This window comes from Sinocyclocheilus anshuiensis, unplaced genomic scaffold, assembly GCF_001515605.1.
Source record: "Sinocyclocheilus anshuiensis isolate Anshui unplaced genomic scaffold, SAMN03320099.WGS_v1.1 scaffold463, whole genome shotgun sequence".
NCBI lineage: Eukaryota > Metazoa > Chordata > Actinopteri > Cypriniformes > Cyprinidae > Sinocyclocheilus > Sinocyclocheilus anshuiensis.
Window position 1 is genome coordinate 56,499 of NW_015548220.1, and position 15,303 is coordinate 71,801.

The window sequence follows — 15,303 nt, forward strand, 5'->3', positions numbered from 1 at the left end:
TGAAAATATAAAGTTTGCAACTATTTACCATGATACAAAGCTTTTAGAGACTGATGGGTTAATGAAGCAACAAAAGATATGTACATTTCCTAACATGATAATGTAAATATGTTTGCAAATGCTAGAGCAATAAAAGGAAAAAAGGGACACCACAGGACACAAATGTTAGAAAAGCTTTAGAAATGCAACTTGTCAGCTCTAATTATCTTATGCGCTGCACAAGCAAAGTCAGAATATTACCCCAAATGTTGGAGAGATGTGACTTAATTTTCCAGCCTCCTTCTTAGGAGAAACAAGACATGAACTGAATAAACACCTTCAGTGTGTGTCTTCTCCATCTCAACAGCATGACATTGTCAGTCTTTCTAAAGAATTTCAAAAGTTAAACAACATTTTGAACAGCTTTCTTCTTCACATCAAAAGAAATCAGTAATAGTGTACATTCTAATTCGTTTTACTATAATTGCAACAGAAAAAAACAAACAAAAATAGGGGTGACCTGTCAGACAAACAAATGTTTAGTGAAGTATCTTGGACAAAAATAAAACAAACAAACAAACACTCAGAATGCAACAAAAAAACAAAAACGCAAAGCAAAACATAAAAAAACCAAACAGACAAAAAAACGCCAAGCAAAACAAAAAACAAAAATGCAAAGCAAAACAAAACAAAAACATTGACATTTTCAACATTGTTTTTCCAGTCACTACCAAAAACATTCTTCTTAAAACTGCTTTACCAAATAGTAAAAATAAAAATGTTCTCACGTTTCATGACTGACGTGAACGACAGTTGTAGTCTTTGGTAAAAATTTATGAATCACGGGTCCCCAGTTTTTGAAGCGATAAGACTGATTCTAATGTTTTGTTAGCAAGGCCTTTGTGCTGTATGGCATGAGACAACCGTTTATGAAATTACAGTAACTATTTTTCCCTAGCAGTGTCTGAGAATCACAAGAAATGAGAGACATTAAAAGAGGTCAGTTTAGTGAAGAAATGCTTGGACTGAGTCTACAAGTTTCTAGTAAAACCAGTCAATACCAAACACAACACACACCTATATCACACACATACACACACTTGCCGAGGTGAAATGAGACTGTACAGAAGGCATCGAGAGACTTGTATACATTATTCTCAAAGTTATGGGACGGCTTATGTCAGTGAACTATTAAAAAAACCCAGGACGAAATAGAGCAGTATAGAATTACAAAATGAAGTGGGCAAATAACAGAATTAACTCCTACATTATGAGTCGCATGATGTCATTACACGTTCAGTTGCACTCAAGTGAAAAAAGTAGCAGCTTGCAGCATAAAGCAATGGAGAAATCAAACCAGCAGGGGGTGCTAGAGAAGTCACGGGCTCTGCGGATCCTTCAACCGAAAGCAGAGACTGTGACGGCTGCTCGAAGAGACAGTTAACACTGACAAAAGCACAAGTTATCATGATATACGATATATTCATATATATTAAAAGCAGAATATGAATCATACAAAAGTTCACAGTAGCTGTTTTAATACCACCTTTTGAAAGTAAATATGGGTTTAACTAGAAGCATAATGAGTAAATATACTATTTGGGGTGCGCGAAATGATCAAAAGCGAACAAAAATCAAAACTAACATACTCCATATTGTTCATATGGTCTTTCATCGGTGAATCTGACGTTTTGTGGTGGGTCTTCGCAAGTTGGACATGGGAATAATCTCTTTTTCCAGCATCTGAGGTGTGCGTGGGAAACCGTTTTTCGTTTGTGGCGGATATCTCTAAAGCTTCGGAGAGCAGCTTTATTATGGAATGTCAAAATAAGGGCTTGACAGTGAGAATTCAAGTGAGTGAGAGAGACTGACTGTGGTCTAGATGGTGGAGTAGGCAGTAACACTGATATTTTCATAGTGCAAACTAGACAGAACTGGTTTTGTTTGTCGTGAACTCAAAAACGTCGGTGCAAATGTTCAGTAGGATAACATTAAGACATAAAATGGCGAAAAAATAAATATCAAAAACTTTTTATCAGTGTAAAAAAGTAATCAGGTTATTCTTTTAACCAAGAGTTCTGGCAAAAAAGGCCTCAGAAAAAGTCTGCCTTAGTCCTTGAAGTTTTACAAAGTTAGATTAAGTGCCTCTTCGTGCCTGTTCGTGGGCTTTAGACGAGGGACTCCATGCTTTCAGCCAGGTCCGATTCATCAGACATGGCCACGCTGCCGTTTCTGTCCAGGAACATGGGGCTGGATCCGTTCTCTTTAGTGCTTATCAGGCTGAGCATAGCTTTGTAAAGGTACTGGTACTGTTCCTGAAACACAGAGGCAAACATGAAAACATGACTTCAGAAAGGGGCACAGAAAAATTGTGTTTAGAAAAGGTACAACCAGACAAACAAGCATGTGAATGATGCCTGCTATGCAAAATTCGCTGCCACAATGCTCCAACTCTGCTGTGTAGATATGACTCTAGTGCCTCCTTCCAACTGCAGTCCAGTAGGTGGCAGAAATTCGGCTTTTATCACGGTGTGTAAAAATGTCAGAAGCAGCAGGAGAACATTTCTGTCACCTACTGGAGAGGAGTGTGAAGTGATGAACAGCTCACAAGGGATCACAGTTTAACTTAAAACTGATTCAATAATATCGATCCTTGCACTTAAAATGCAGAAGAAAATAGATAGTAAGGCCACATTTGATTAATTTGTTCCCTCTTTTCAGTTAAAGTATGGCGATATTGTACTAATTTGCTCTAAACTGGGAACAAATTGTGCTGTGGGTATGAACTCGTGGCTGTGTTTTATTAATTAGTTGCCATGTTTTAGTTGAATCGTAGCCACACTGTACTAATTTGTTCTAATTCAGAAACAAGTCTCGTGTGTGAACTTATTGCCACTATTTACTATTTTTTCCCTTTAATTTTAGTCAGATAATGTTCACATTGTACTGATTTGTTCTAATTCTGTAGCCACACTGTACTAATTTGTTCTAATTCAGAAACAAGTCTCGTGTGTGAACTTATTGCCACTATTTACTATTTTTTCCCTTTCATTTTAGTCAGATAATGTTCACATTGTACTGATTTGTTCTAATTCGTGAACAAATTAAGTCATGGGAACAACTTTGTGGCCACATTTTATTCATTTGTTCCCTTGTTTTAACTAAATCGTGGCCAAATTGTACTAATTCATTCTAATTCGGGAACAAATTAATAAGTTGTGGCTATGAACTTGTGTCCACGTTTTATTAATTTGTCCCTCATTTTAGTGAAAGTGTGGCCACATTTTCCTACTTCATTCTAATTTGGGAACAAATTAAGTTGTTGGTGTCCTGACATTTTATCCTACCCGTCAGATTGTCCTACCAGGGTTTACTGCGCATGCGCACATCAATATTGCGTCCTTTTTCTCATGCTGAACAACAATATTTAATGTATCTGCATTACTGTAAGAGTAGGTTTAGGGTTGGGGCAGGTGTAGACTTTAATAAAACAATCTAATAGGTAGAAAAAATATTTATTGTTGGTTTCCTGTAGCTGTATCCTTTCTAGCTACAACCGCGAATATAACACATAATTACTGTATTTGCATTACTGTAAGGGTAGTTTTAGGGTTGTGGTAGGTGTAGACATTAATAAAACATAATTTTACAGGTAGCACTTTTCGTTGTCGAATTGTACTACCCACTGTTTTAATGGGAGGTAGCAAAATCTGACAGGGTAGCACAAATCGACAGAACAGTTGGAACAAATTGGTGGCCAATTTTGTTCCCTCATTTTAGTTAGATTGCGACCATAGATCGTGGCCATATTGAACTAATTTCTAATTCAGGTACAAATTAAGTAGTTGTGGAAAGATAGTTTCTTTTCCTTTTTTGCTTGCTTATCATTTCCATTTTGGTAAGTACATATGCCATATTATCCTTTAAAGTGAGTGACAACGTACTGCCAAATTCACCCAGACATGTTCTGTATGTGTTCTGTAGAAGAAATAGTCATTTAAGGTTTAAAGGTGAGTAGATGAATTATATCTGATGTGAACTAAACCTATAAATATGACCTGTATAAACCTATAGATCTCAGTATAAACACTTACAATGTCGGTAAAGACGCCTGGTCTCATGAGGTTGATCATCTTGGCCACTTGGTAGACCCCCACAGCTCCTTCACTCTCCAGCTGCTGTGACAGTGTGGTGAGAGCACATAACATCCCAGCAGACACTGCACCAAACCTGTCCAAATAAATATATGCATATGATAATTTATATATAATATATCAACTCATTTGCCCTCTTGTAATGTGTCATATGTCAGATTGAGAGATTATTCAATTGTCTTTTAATATTTAACTGAGTTTTTCATCTACTCTTTTCTTTTCTTTTCCAAAAAATCATGCACAATAAGACAAATAGGAACAATAATGTGCATGAAAAAAAAAACAAAGAAACAAATATATATATATATATAGACCCCCACAGCTCCTTCACTCTCCAGCTGCTGTGACAGTGTGGTGAGAGCACATAACATCCCAGCAGACACTGCACCAAACCTGTCCAAATAAATATATGCATATGATAATTTATATATATCAACTCATTTGCCCTCTTGTAATGTGTCATATGTCAGATTGAGAGATTATTCAATTGTCTTTTAATATTTAACTGAGTTTTTCATCTACTCTTTTCTTTTCTTTTCCAAAAAATCATGCACAATAAGACAAATAGGAACAATAATGTGCATGAAAAAAACAAAAAAAAAAACAAATATATATATATATATATATATATTACAATACTCCAAATTACAAAGTTCTGGTTTTATTTCACATGTATAGATTACTATATGTGACGTTTCTATTTCTACAGATTTCTGTTTATTGATCATCTGGTACAGTCCTTCTGTCTCATTTTTATCTTGTGTTTTTGCTTCTCTCTCTGACAGTAGTGCAACTTTTCCCACCATAAACTCCATATATAAGGATAGAATTCATTACCATTTCTATTGCTTGACACCCTAAGGTGCTGTGATCCAATTAGTCCTAACGAGTATTCCTTAATATCAACTGACATCACTTTGCAACAAAACGACCAACAATGGCCCCTTCATGCTTATTCATTATGTTAACGAGGCCTGCTTGCCTCATCTGATAAACATGGTGGACTAATTTAGCTTTTCAAAATATGTAATGTTACTATGGTATCACCCCTAAGAGCTGTCTTAATTAGCATCGTCTTCATTACAGCTCCAGATATGCAAGTCTGTCGAATGCTTCTCCTGCAGAAGCTGTTGACAGAAGCAAAGATCTGCCTCTCCTGTGGAGCTATTTCTGCGCTCAGCGTCTCCCTGGTGTTTGCCAGGGAGCTAATTCTGTCTAGAAGGAATCTCAACTCTTTGTAGTCTAAAATGGAACGTCTTTTGTTGCCACTGTGAAAATTGAGATTGAATTGAATCCTCCAATGATTCACTAGAAGGAGCTGAACATAAAGGATGGCCAAAAAAGCTGATTGAGTCAAGAGGGAGTGTTTGAGAACCTATAAGGCTGAATTTGGCTCAATTTGCATACTTTCATTAGAGACAAAAAGTATGTATTGGCAAAGTATTCACGCCTCAAGTCACAAAACATGAAAACATGTTGTATTGTTCCAGTTCTGACGTGCTACATACTATATCAGATGCTTGATATATGCAATTGAACCAGTGTTTCTATATAAACCAGAGGCAGTTTTCACTAAATGCTGAGAATCAACAGGCTTTCTAAGCCAAAATTGTACATTTTTAATAAAAGGTCATTACTCACTCATCATGCACTATAGTGGGTCCATCTCTGGTCATGGCCTCTTCTTTAATGACATTGATGAGCTCAAAGGTGCTGCTAATGGGAGCATCAGGGTTTGGCCATTTTGGGCATTGAAAATGACGAACTTCTAAAACATAATCATCCTAAAAAGTAAAAGTATAAATATTATTACATTACTATAATATTATTATATTATATAAACTTTTATATGAACTACATATAAAACTATTTATGTATATACTGTACTGTACAAAAATTTGGGGCCAGTAAGATTGTTTTTAGCACTTTTATTCAGCAACAATGCATTGAATTGTTCAAAAATGGCAGTAAAGACATTTATAATGTTACAAAATATTTCTATTCAAATGAATGCTGTGTTTAACTTTCCATTCATTAAAGAATCCTGAAAAAAATGTATCACGGTTTTCACAAAAATATTAAGCAGCATTAAATAGTGAATATTAAAATGTTTTATGAACAATAATAATTTCTGAAGGATCATGTGATTTTAAATTCTAATAACAGTTCACAATTATAATACTGTATTTACCGTACTGTTTAGCTGTTTTTTATGTAATAAACAGTCTTGGAGAGCATAAGAGACTTTTTAAAAAACACTAAAACATCTTACCAACACTTTTGAACGGTACCCAAACTTTTGAAAAGTATTGTATAAATATATTATATATAATATCATCTCTTTCTTGCTTTCTTTTTTGATCCTTTCTCTCTACATAATTACATTTATAAAATAATATTTATAATATTGTAATATTGTATATTTTAGTACAATATCTTTAAAAATTATATAAGATAATATTAAATGAAATGTATATAATTAATTGTATATCATATCTTGTTTAAATCCAAAAGTTTACAATCAAAAATACAGACATTTGTGGCCTCAGGGAATATTATAAATTATATAATAATATAACTAAAAATAATACAACCATATTCGATGAAATACATATAAATAATTATATATTATATACAGTTTGAATCTAAATCCTTCCCTCCAAAGACACAGACCTGTGTGGCCTCCAGGATGAAGTCATGTATGATGATTTGCTCCTCATTGGAGAGGCAGAGTCTGTCTTTACTGATAAGGGTGACTGTAAATGCCTCACAGTTCATGGCTTCCTCTCGACTCGGCCAATACACAAACTCATCCTCCGCCTGCGGCAACAAACGTGAGTGAGCATCAACGCTGAGTAATTAAAGACTTTTAGAAAGACTGGTGCTCTTACAACCGATTCCCATAGTTCCCTGCCCACAATAACAAGATATCGGCTGACCTTGAGGAGCACAGCCTATAACATTAACTTGAGTTTCCCTCATTAGAGGCAGCACATCACTCAAGACAACCAGGAACTTTGCAGATGGTCTTGAATACCCACCAGGCTCTGGTTGTCTGGTAACATGACGATGATTTGAGCGTTATGGTCCCAGATCATCCTCCAGAAATCTTTAGTGGTGTGAGGCAAGGGATGCTGGGTAATGATGAACTCATTGCTCCGGTAGTAGCCCTAGTAGTCGCACGGAAACGTTCAATAAACAAAAGGAGCAATCAGTTATTCTTGGCTATTGGTATACAACAGGTAGCATATAAATTTACCCTTCATTTATAGTTAGTTAATTCCAGTTACTTAAATAATATCCTTAGTAGAAGTTAAAAAGGCAAAATGACAATGTGAAGTTGACTGTTTCTCGTTGACCTGCCATCTTTGAACCATAAATAAAACCCTTTATGTGTACTATTTTGTGCACAGGTGCTGTAAAACCAACATTACAGCAAATTTTCACTCTTATGACCATAAATCCGAAGTTTTCCCCAGAACTATGTGTGCTCAATTCAGTACAGGTTAATGCTTAGTTGTAGTGGGGGTGTTGGGTACTCACCATTATATAAGATGCATTGATGTAATCAGTGCCTTTCATCCCAGGCAATGGTGCGAGACCAACACGTGCTCTTTCCGCTGAGAGGGACAAAAACAGCCAATCAGGATGCAGAATAAGAGAGCAGGTCAGTGATGTGATTTCATTAGCTCAAACAAGCTGCAAGCACAATTTTGAAAGCTGTGTTGCAGTTTGGATACTAGAATGTCAGGCAAGAAGAACTGTCAAAGAAATCCAAGGTATTTGAAAAAGATAAAAAATGAGTGGCCACATTACATCAGTATGCCACAGTAAACCATAATTACTCAACAAATATACAATAAAAAATGTGATGTGCTATTTTATTTAAATTAGGTTATGTTACTCACATGGGACAACAGAAGAGTTGCGGTTCTTCTCCTTGTTGCATTCTTTCTGAGCACTGAAGCACTCCACAAATCGTGCATTGCACTGAGTCACCAACTGAACATAAATAGAACTAATTACTTTTTCTTTATTTCAAAGTAGCATGAAACATCACATAAGACAACTTCAACATTTTGAATTTAACAGCAAGAAAATGTGTCTCATTGCAGTCTACTAAACTGCAGTCAGAATGTCAGGGCTCAACAAAACAAAACACAAAGCAAAGCAAAACAAAGCACAGCAAAGCAAAACAAAAAACAAAACAAAACAAAACAAAACAAAAAACAAAAACAAAACAAAACAAAACAAAACAAAAACAAAGAACAACCAATTGACGTTTATATATAAAAGTCATTAAGTTCTACAAATGCAACCTGGAAATTTAAGAGGAAGGAAATATGTCCTGCAGTTGTAGCCTACCAAATAAAATGTAATGTTGATTTACATTCAGGTGTTGAATCCGAACCAAAAAGAACCATAAAATGTGAGAATTTCGGGCTCAATAAAATATTTTATAAACTCATGAAACTCAAGCAAGCCACATATCACACATTTTACCCGCACAGAACCTGTCAAGCTTCGGTTGTAAGTCACAGTGTCCTAACCGGGTATGAAATGATAAAGCAACAAGCGATAAAAGTGAGCCAATTTGTGGTGCAAAATGCTTCTCCACATAAATATGCATTAAAAATCAAATCTCTTCTGATATGCAGAGAATGTGTCATGCATTGCAATAAGTGCTGACAGACAAACTGCCTGTCCAAATGACTTTGCATAAGGAAAGAGATAGTCTCCACCTTGAACTGCTTTTCCAGTCGTGTTTTGCCCCCTGGGCCCGGCGTCAGGATGTTGTTGACGTAACTGTGCAGCTGACTGGAGGGCACCTCTGTTTCCTTCCCAAGAATGGCTTCCATCAAGGCATCGTGGATGAAGATATACTGCTCCTAAACACACAGAGACAGACAAACAGAGAGGTAAAGAGACATCCTAGATGACCCTAGGATGCAAACAGGACAGATTTAGACTGGTGGCTCACTTCCGTTTGGACCAGGTAGTTTCTCTGAGTTCGTATATGTTTGAGGAAACCCAGCACATTGACTGAGCCTTTATCCTTCAGCTGCTGCAGCATGCTGTCAATCACAATGTAAGTTCCTGTCCTGCCCACGCCAGCACTGAAGAAGACACATTATTAACATATAAAACAGTTTGTTTATTGCTCTCCTTAGCCATCCAATCAGCCAGTGGAAGTGTGTGTGTTTTACCTGCAGTGTACAAGCATGGGGCCCATCTCTGGAGTCTGTGCGGCAGAGGACTTCCTGACGAAGGTGAGCACAGGTAACGTGTATTCAGGGACGCCCATATCCGGCCACTGAGTGTAGTGATACTGCAGAACTGTTCTTTCACTCTGACGGCCCTTAGTGTTACCCTTCTGACCCTGCAAACACACACTCACTCACTCCTCAGTTCTGCTCTGAGTGATGGTTTATCTGAGGGACTGCAGAGGAACTGAGGGCAGCAGCTCGGCGTGTGAGGCTGGCATTTGGTCAGCAGGAGAGTGCAGAGGGGGGCTGCATGTTTTTGCAGCTGACCAGACCTCCCATTTTCACATGAAAGACCTGCGAACACACACACACACACACACACACACACACACACACACACACACACACACAAACAGACGAAAGTTTTACAACTACATATGACCCTTCAACATAAAAGAACAAAGAAGAACAACATAGACTGTTTTATAAATTAAGCCAGAACAAGACACGACACAAAACAGCAAAGCTAAACAACAAAGCGAAACAAAACGAAACGAAACAAAACAAAACAAAACAAAACAAAACAAAACAATCAAACCCCTTATCTTCACATAACCCTCACTTTGCATTCAAACTTGCAGCAAAGATGTGTGATAATGCTTTCTTTTTTTTTTTTTTTTTTTTTTTTTTTTTTATTACCATACATACATTTTTCATTGCTGTAAAAAAGTGGCACCTAAACTGATATCTAAGTGGCTGCTATAAAAAAGCCCCTTATTTATTTGCTGCCAGTGGCCTTGGTGTGGCTCTATGTATTATGAAAGAGATTTACGGAGAGAGTCGATCACTCTCACTGATGCTGTGAAGGCCAGGACCTTGCATAAGCTCCTTAAAGATTTTTCCTCTGGCCAAACCCTCCACAATCCTTCTCACAAGTGAAGGAAAGCAGGTCAAACCATGTGCAATTACTGTCTGGATCATTCCGTGAGAGATGTGCCTTTTCCAGTTTGATGAGGTGAGAAAATAAATGCTTATAAAACAGTCTATCTGAATTAAAAACAAACAATGTGTATGTGTTAATAAATGGCATTGTGTCATCTCAAGATAAATTTATTTTAATATCTGTTGAGAACTCAGAAACCCCTCATGAAGGTAAAACAAACCAACAGGATTGACAGTGTAATCCAACATACATTTAACAAACAACTTGTGTTCAAACTCGTGAAACTGTAAAGTGCTTCTTATATAGAGAATTTTGTGCTCGTATTTCTGCAAATGATCTTGTTTACCATACAAAAGCACAGTAGCAGGGTTTTTCAGATCTACTCTATTGACAAATATAACAAAACATAAGATAAGTGAATATAATATTAAGTGAATATAAAGATAATATTTAATAATACAGTGTCAACTAATACCTACATATACTAAAATCTGAAAACATACAGAAAAACGGTGAACATGCTAGTTTTTATTTCCATATACTTCATTTTTATTAAATTATGTATTTGTTAATATAGCAAGGAGAGGATAAAAAAAAACACAAAGCTAATGATTAAAAAAAAAAGTCAGTTAACTCCATTTCTGTTAATGTGTTTCGAAAAATGTCTAAATTAAATAAAAGCTGGCTTAAACTACTCATTGCTAAAGTCATTTCTAATACATAACAAGTATATATTTTATTGTGTGCTTTTTCATTTAAGCTGGTTAGTTGGTTGGTTGGCATTGTAACAACATGTCAGCTTTCTTGGCTATTTAACAAGTTGAAACCATATAAAAGAGCAACTTAAAAAAATCGATCTCATGTTTTCAAAGTTTGCGTTCGATAAAAACTCTAAAATGGATTGTTTGCAGAGTGATATTTTCTAAGAAAACTTCAACCAGCACAATTTAATAAAATATGTTTAAGAGATTCTGGACTTAAATGACTTTTTTTTCCCATTAGGGATCATTTTATACAGTTTGTTGTTGGTACATCCATCCCATTCATTTTGCCATTTGTTGATGATTTTGGTTTAATTCAGCAGCAGTAGAGAAGGAGGAGTCTAAGGGGAGAAATAAAAAAGGTGTTTACCTTCCTTACTTTGGTGTTTCTGATAGTGAAGATGCGGAGTGTGTAGCACGCCATTACTTTGGTTCTCTTCAGAGTCACCACAATATTACCGTAATCCTCACTGTTCTCTGTCGGCCAGTACTGGTCGCATTTTCTCTGTGAGACGCACACAGAAAGAGAACAAAAGAGGCCATATAAAACAAATGATTATTTTATGATTCTGAAACTGTAATGGTTGTGACATTATAACTCACTCTGCCTTTCTCCACCAGGTTAGTGATCATGACTATAATGCAGGTGTTTTGTTCCCACACCATCCGCCAGAAGTCCTCGAATGTGGACTTGAGGGGACCCTGAGCTGCAATGTAGGCCTTGGGTTTATTGTAGCCCTGTAGAGGAGAAAGATACAGAAATTAAATCACACTCAGTCAAGTCATTATGTATATGGAAGCCTCACATCAGTGTGTTCTGCACACATCACTCACATCCACATAGTTGGCATTGATGTAGTCACTGTGTTTAGAGTCTTTTCCTGCCAGAGGCCTGAGCTTCACTCGACTGTGGTCATCTGAAGGAAACAAACAAACAAACAAGAGATTCATGTTTGATGTCTGACCTACAGTTGGGTACAAAAGTCCGAGACCACAGTGAAAATCTAGAATTCAGAACTAAAGTAAAAAGGCAAATATAAAGATTTTGAAACAATATGGAAACATCCTGACAGAATATTGCCTTCACTGAAATGCAAGATTTTTAAAGTCATGTTAGATAACAAGATCATCAGGTTTTGAACAAACTCAAGTGCTGCTGTAAAATTAAAGCAAATGGGAACAAACCTAATTCTGGAAATTTACACTAAAAAGTAATATTGTGAAATATTATTAAGTATTATTTAAAATACTTGTTTCATGTTTAAAAATGTAATATATTCCTGTGCTGATTTTTTAATTTTTTTTAAATATCTTTATATTCCTGCTGAATTGTCACATGAACCTTTAGAAATCATTCTAATATGTTGATTTGCAGCTCAAGAAACATTTTTTTATATAATAAATGATGAAAACAGTTGTGCTTCTATAATACACTTTTTCAGGATTCTTTGATGAATAGAAAGTTCAAAAGAACAGCATTTGAAAATCGAAATCTTCTGTAACATTATACATGTCTTTACTGTCACTTTTAATCAATTGAATGCATCCTTAATGAATAAAATGATGAATTTCGTCCAAACAAAAAAATATTAACTCAAAACTTTAGAACAATAGTGTATGTAAATTGAACATGAACAGAAAATTGAAAATGAACAGAATTGAAATTGATATGCTTATAATATAATTAGTATTTAAAAATGCTAAATTACAAAAACAGAAGCATTTTCGCAAGTGGTCTCAGACTTTTGGATCTCTGTGCATTTTATAAAGAGAGACTCACAGGCTATGATGTTGATGTATCTGTTTTTGTGCTTGTTATTGTCATTCTGAAAAAAAAACTCATTTTCATACAGATAATAAATACAGAAAATAAAGACATTAAAAAAAAAAAACTTTTTTGTATTAATTATGTTAATCTACTGTTTTGCTTAATTGTAATTTAGTTTAATATTTTCTTATCTAATACAATGATATTCATACATTTTACATGTGACAGTTTTATAGACAACTGCTGTGCATTAACATGAACACTGTTTTTAGTTTGCATATAAGCATGTACAGCAGGTTCAGCAAAGCTAACATCCTGAGGCTGTTAACAGATCGCTCAATAAACACACGAGCACTTGACACACTCTATTAACACCATGCAACAAAAATGTTGAGATGTTTAAGTGATGTACCGGAACATAAGGATTGGCTGTGTGTGCATTAGTTGGTTGTGTGTTTGCACTGCATTTGAAGAGTGTGTGGACAAGCTTGTTTAAAACCACAAGACGTTTGAAAATCTGCCAGGGGCTGTTTTCAATAAGTCTCTCATCCCCACACACGCACACTGTATGGTACCAGCACCTGAACTAACCTCACTAGCATTCTGAGCAGACTGAAGAGCTGATACTTCACAGAACATCACAGGGTAAGTCAACATTTATGGGAGGACAGTCCATGACTGTCAATTCCATTCATGTGTGACCTGTGATATCGTATTTGATGCTGGTCATATTACATGAACACCTGTGAAGGGTTTTTCATGAAAAACCCATTTAGCAACCCATTTGATTTTCTTGCGTTAAGAAAACAAGTTGCACTGGGAATTGATTGGATGATGAAAAGTGTGCTTTTTATGTGAATGCAACTTCGCAGTTGATTGTGAAAAGGGAAAAAAATGAAATCAATTCATGTTAAGAAACCAAGATGATGAGCAGGGCAAGAAGGCCAAAGGTCAAGTTCACCTTCAAGAGCATCATAACTAAAGAGAACATGATGTTAACCAAGAAGCTTTTGTTTACTGACCAAACGGAGAGAAGCCTGTTCCTGTAAAACTGTACAGTTCAGTGCTAAGAGTGAATGTAATGTTATCTTGTATATACATCTATATTCAATTTTTGCTGCCTATATTTAAAATGTCATATTTAAAAAACCCTAGATTGTGTTAAAGCCATTGTTATTTGGAATAATTTAATTTAGTTTCTGGTGCTGAGGAGAAGTAAAATCTGGGTTATTGTGATACAGCGATATAGACATTCTCTAAGAAATTCTTAGATATTAATGGACAAATTCAATCTCACATATTAATTTAAACCTACATATAATGGTTTGTCATGTGCTCTGCTTTTTTTTTTATTATTAATTAAACAATAGACAAAAACGATATGGTTTGTTTAGTATTGATTTCTGACGTCCATCCATTCATCTTCCATACCGCTTGATATTTTTATAATCTATTTGGACTCTCTTTCTGACGGCACACATTTACTGCAGAGGACCCACTGGTGAGCAAGTGATGCAATGCTACATTTCTCTAAATTTTCAGCAAATTTAAATTTTTGGGTCAAGCACTCCTTTAAAAAAGTCTTATAAGAAAAAAAAGTAAATAAGCCTGTTCTCCGCTACTCTTCTCAGACTCTGATCTGTCTTCCTCTCTGGTATTCTCCATTCACTCTTCTCTCATTTTCAGCTGAATGCCAAACTTCCCCAAGTGTCCTCTTCTTTTTTTCCCTTTGAGTCGCTTTTCTCCCACCCCCCCCTCTAAAAAACTCATACCCGAGGCGCACATAATCCCTGTGCCTGTCCAGGCCTAGCCAATACCCCTCCTCTTCTCCCTGGCTCCCATGATCGCTGCCACCCCAGCCACTGCTTTTTTCGGCCCAGGCTGCACAAAGCCACTTGTCAGGGGCCTGGTGGGTTCTGTCCAAAAGGGGTTTGGCTTGGTTGTCTTCCCTTTTTTCTGTGCTAAAGTAGTGGAGGTGAGAGGGAAGGGTTAGGAGGCACAGAGGAATCCACTGAGGAGAAGCAGCACCAGAAAACCCCTTTGCAACCACTTCCCAATGTCCATCAAGACACACACACTTTTAGAGGCACTTCCCTGCGTCAATCAAGCAACCATGGAACAAAGAGGCCAAGGGAGGCCCTCAAAGGAACCTTTTAGTGACCCCCACACCTCCCCTTCTCTCCTCCTCTCATTCTCTCCTCTGAAGGAAGGAAAGTAGGAGACCTACTTTGAAACTGAACTGAAAGATTTTCCTTTGCATCATGACATGCACAACAGACATGGGCTACATTCACACAGTGTTCTATACTGACAAATTTATTTATTAGCAGGGGTGCAGCAAAAAAAAATTAAAACAATAATGCTGTCATTAAAAACTTTAATCATTAATTACGATATTCTGATTAAACAAATATACTTTGAAAATGGTACTTCAGTTGGAAGGTATCAAAATTGAAAAAGATATCAAAAATAGAATATGGTGTAATATATA

At 36.2% G+C, this 15,303-nt stretch overlaps 1 protein-coding gene across 1 annotated transcript in view; it reads right to left on the reverse strand.

The window, feature by feature from the left end:
* Positions 1 to 665: 665 nt before the first annotated feature.
* Positions 666 to 15,303, reverse strand: part of LOC107654175 (receptor-type tyrosine-protein phosphatase gamma-like) — a 270,415-nt gene continuing 255,777 nt past the window's right edge. Inside the window, exons 19-32 of the mRNA XM_016441146.1 lie at positions 12,825 to 12,870; positions 11,879 to 11,961; positions 11,648 to 11,782; positions 11,415 to 11,549; positions 9,341 to 9,513; positions 9,115 to 9,250; positions 8,876 to 9,022; positions 8,042 to 8,135; positions 7,677 to 7,753; positions 7,175 to 7,303; positions 6,807 to 6,953; positions 5,775 to 5,917; positions 4,074 to 4,209; positions 666 to 2,294 (exon numbers count right to left, since the gene is read on the reverse strand). Of these exons, the coding sequence (XP_016296632.1) occupies positions 2,148 to 2,294; positions 4,074 to 4,209; positions 5,775 to 5,917; positions 6,807 to 6,953; positions 7,175 to 7,303; positions 7,677 to 7,753; positions 8,042 to 8,135; positions 8,876 to 9,022; positions 9,115 to 9,250; positions 9,341 to 9,513; positions 11,415 to 11,549; positions 11,648 to 11,782; positions 11,879 to 11,961; positions 12,825 to 12,870 (1,728 nt within the window). The 3' untranslated portion in view covers positions 666 to 2,147. The remainder of the gene's footprint in view (positions 2,295 to 4,073; positions 4,210 to 5,774; positions 5,918 to 6,806; positions 6,954 to 7,174; positions 7,304 to 7,676; positions 7,754 to 8,041; positions 8,136 to 8,875; positions 9,023 to 9,114; positions 9,251 to 9,340; positions 9,514 to 11,414; positions 11,550 to 11,647; positions 11,783 to 11,878; positions 11,962 to 12,824; positions 12,871 to 15,303) is intronic.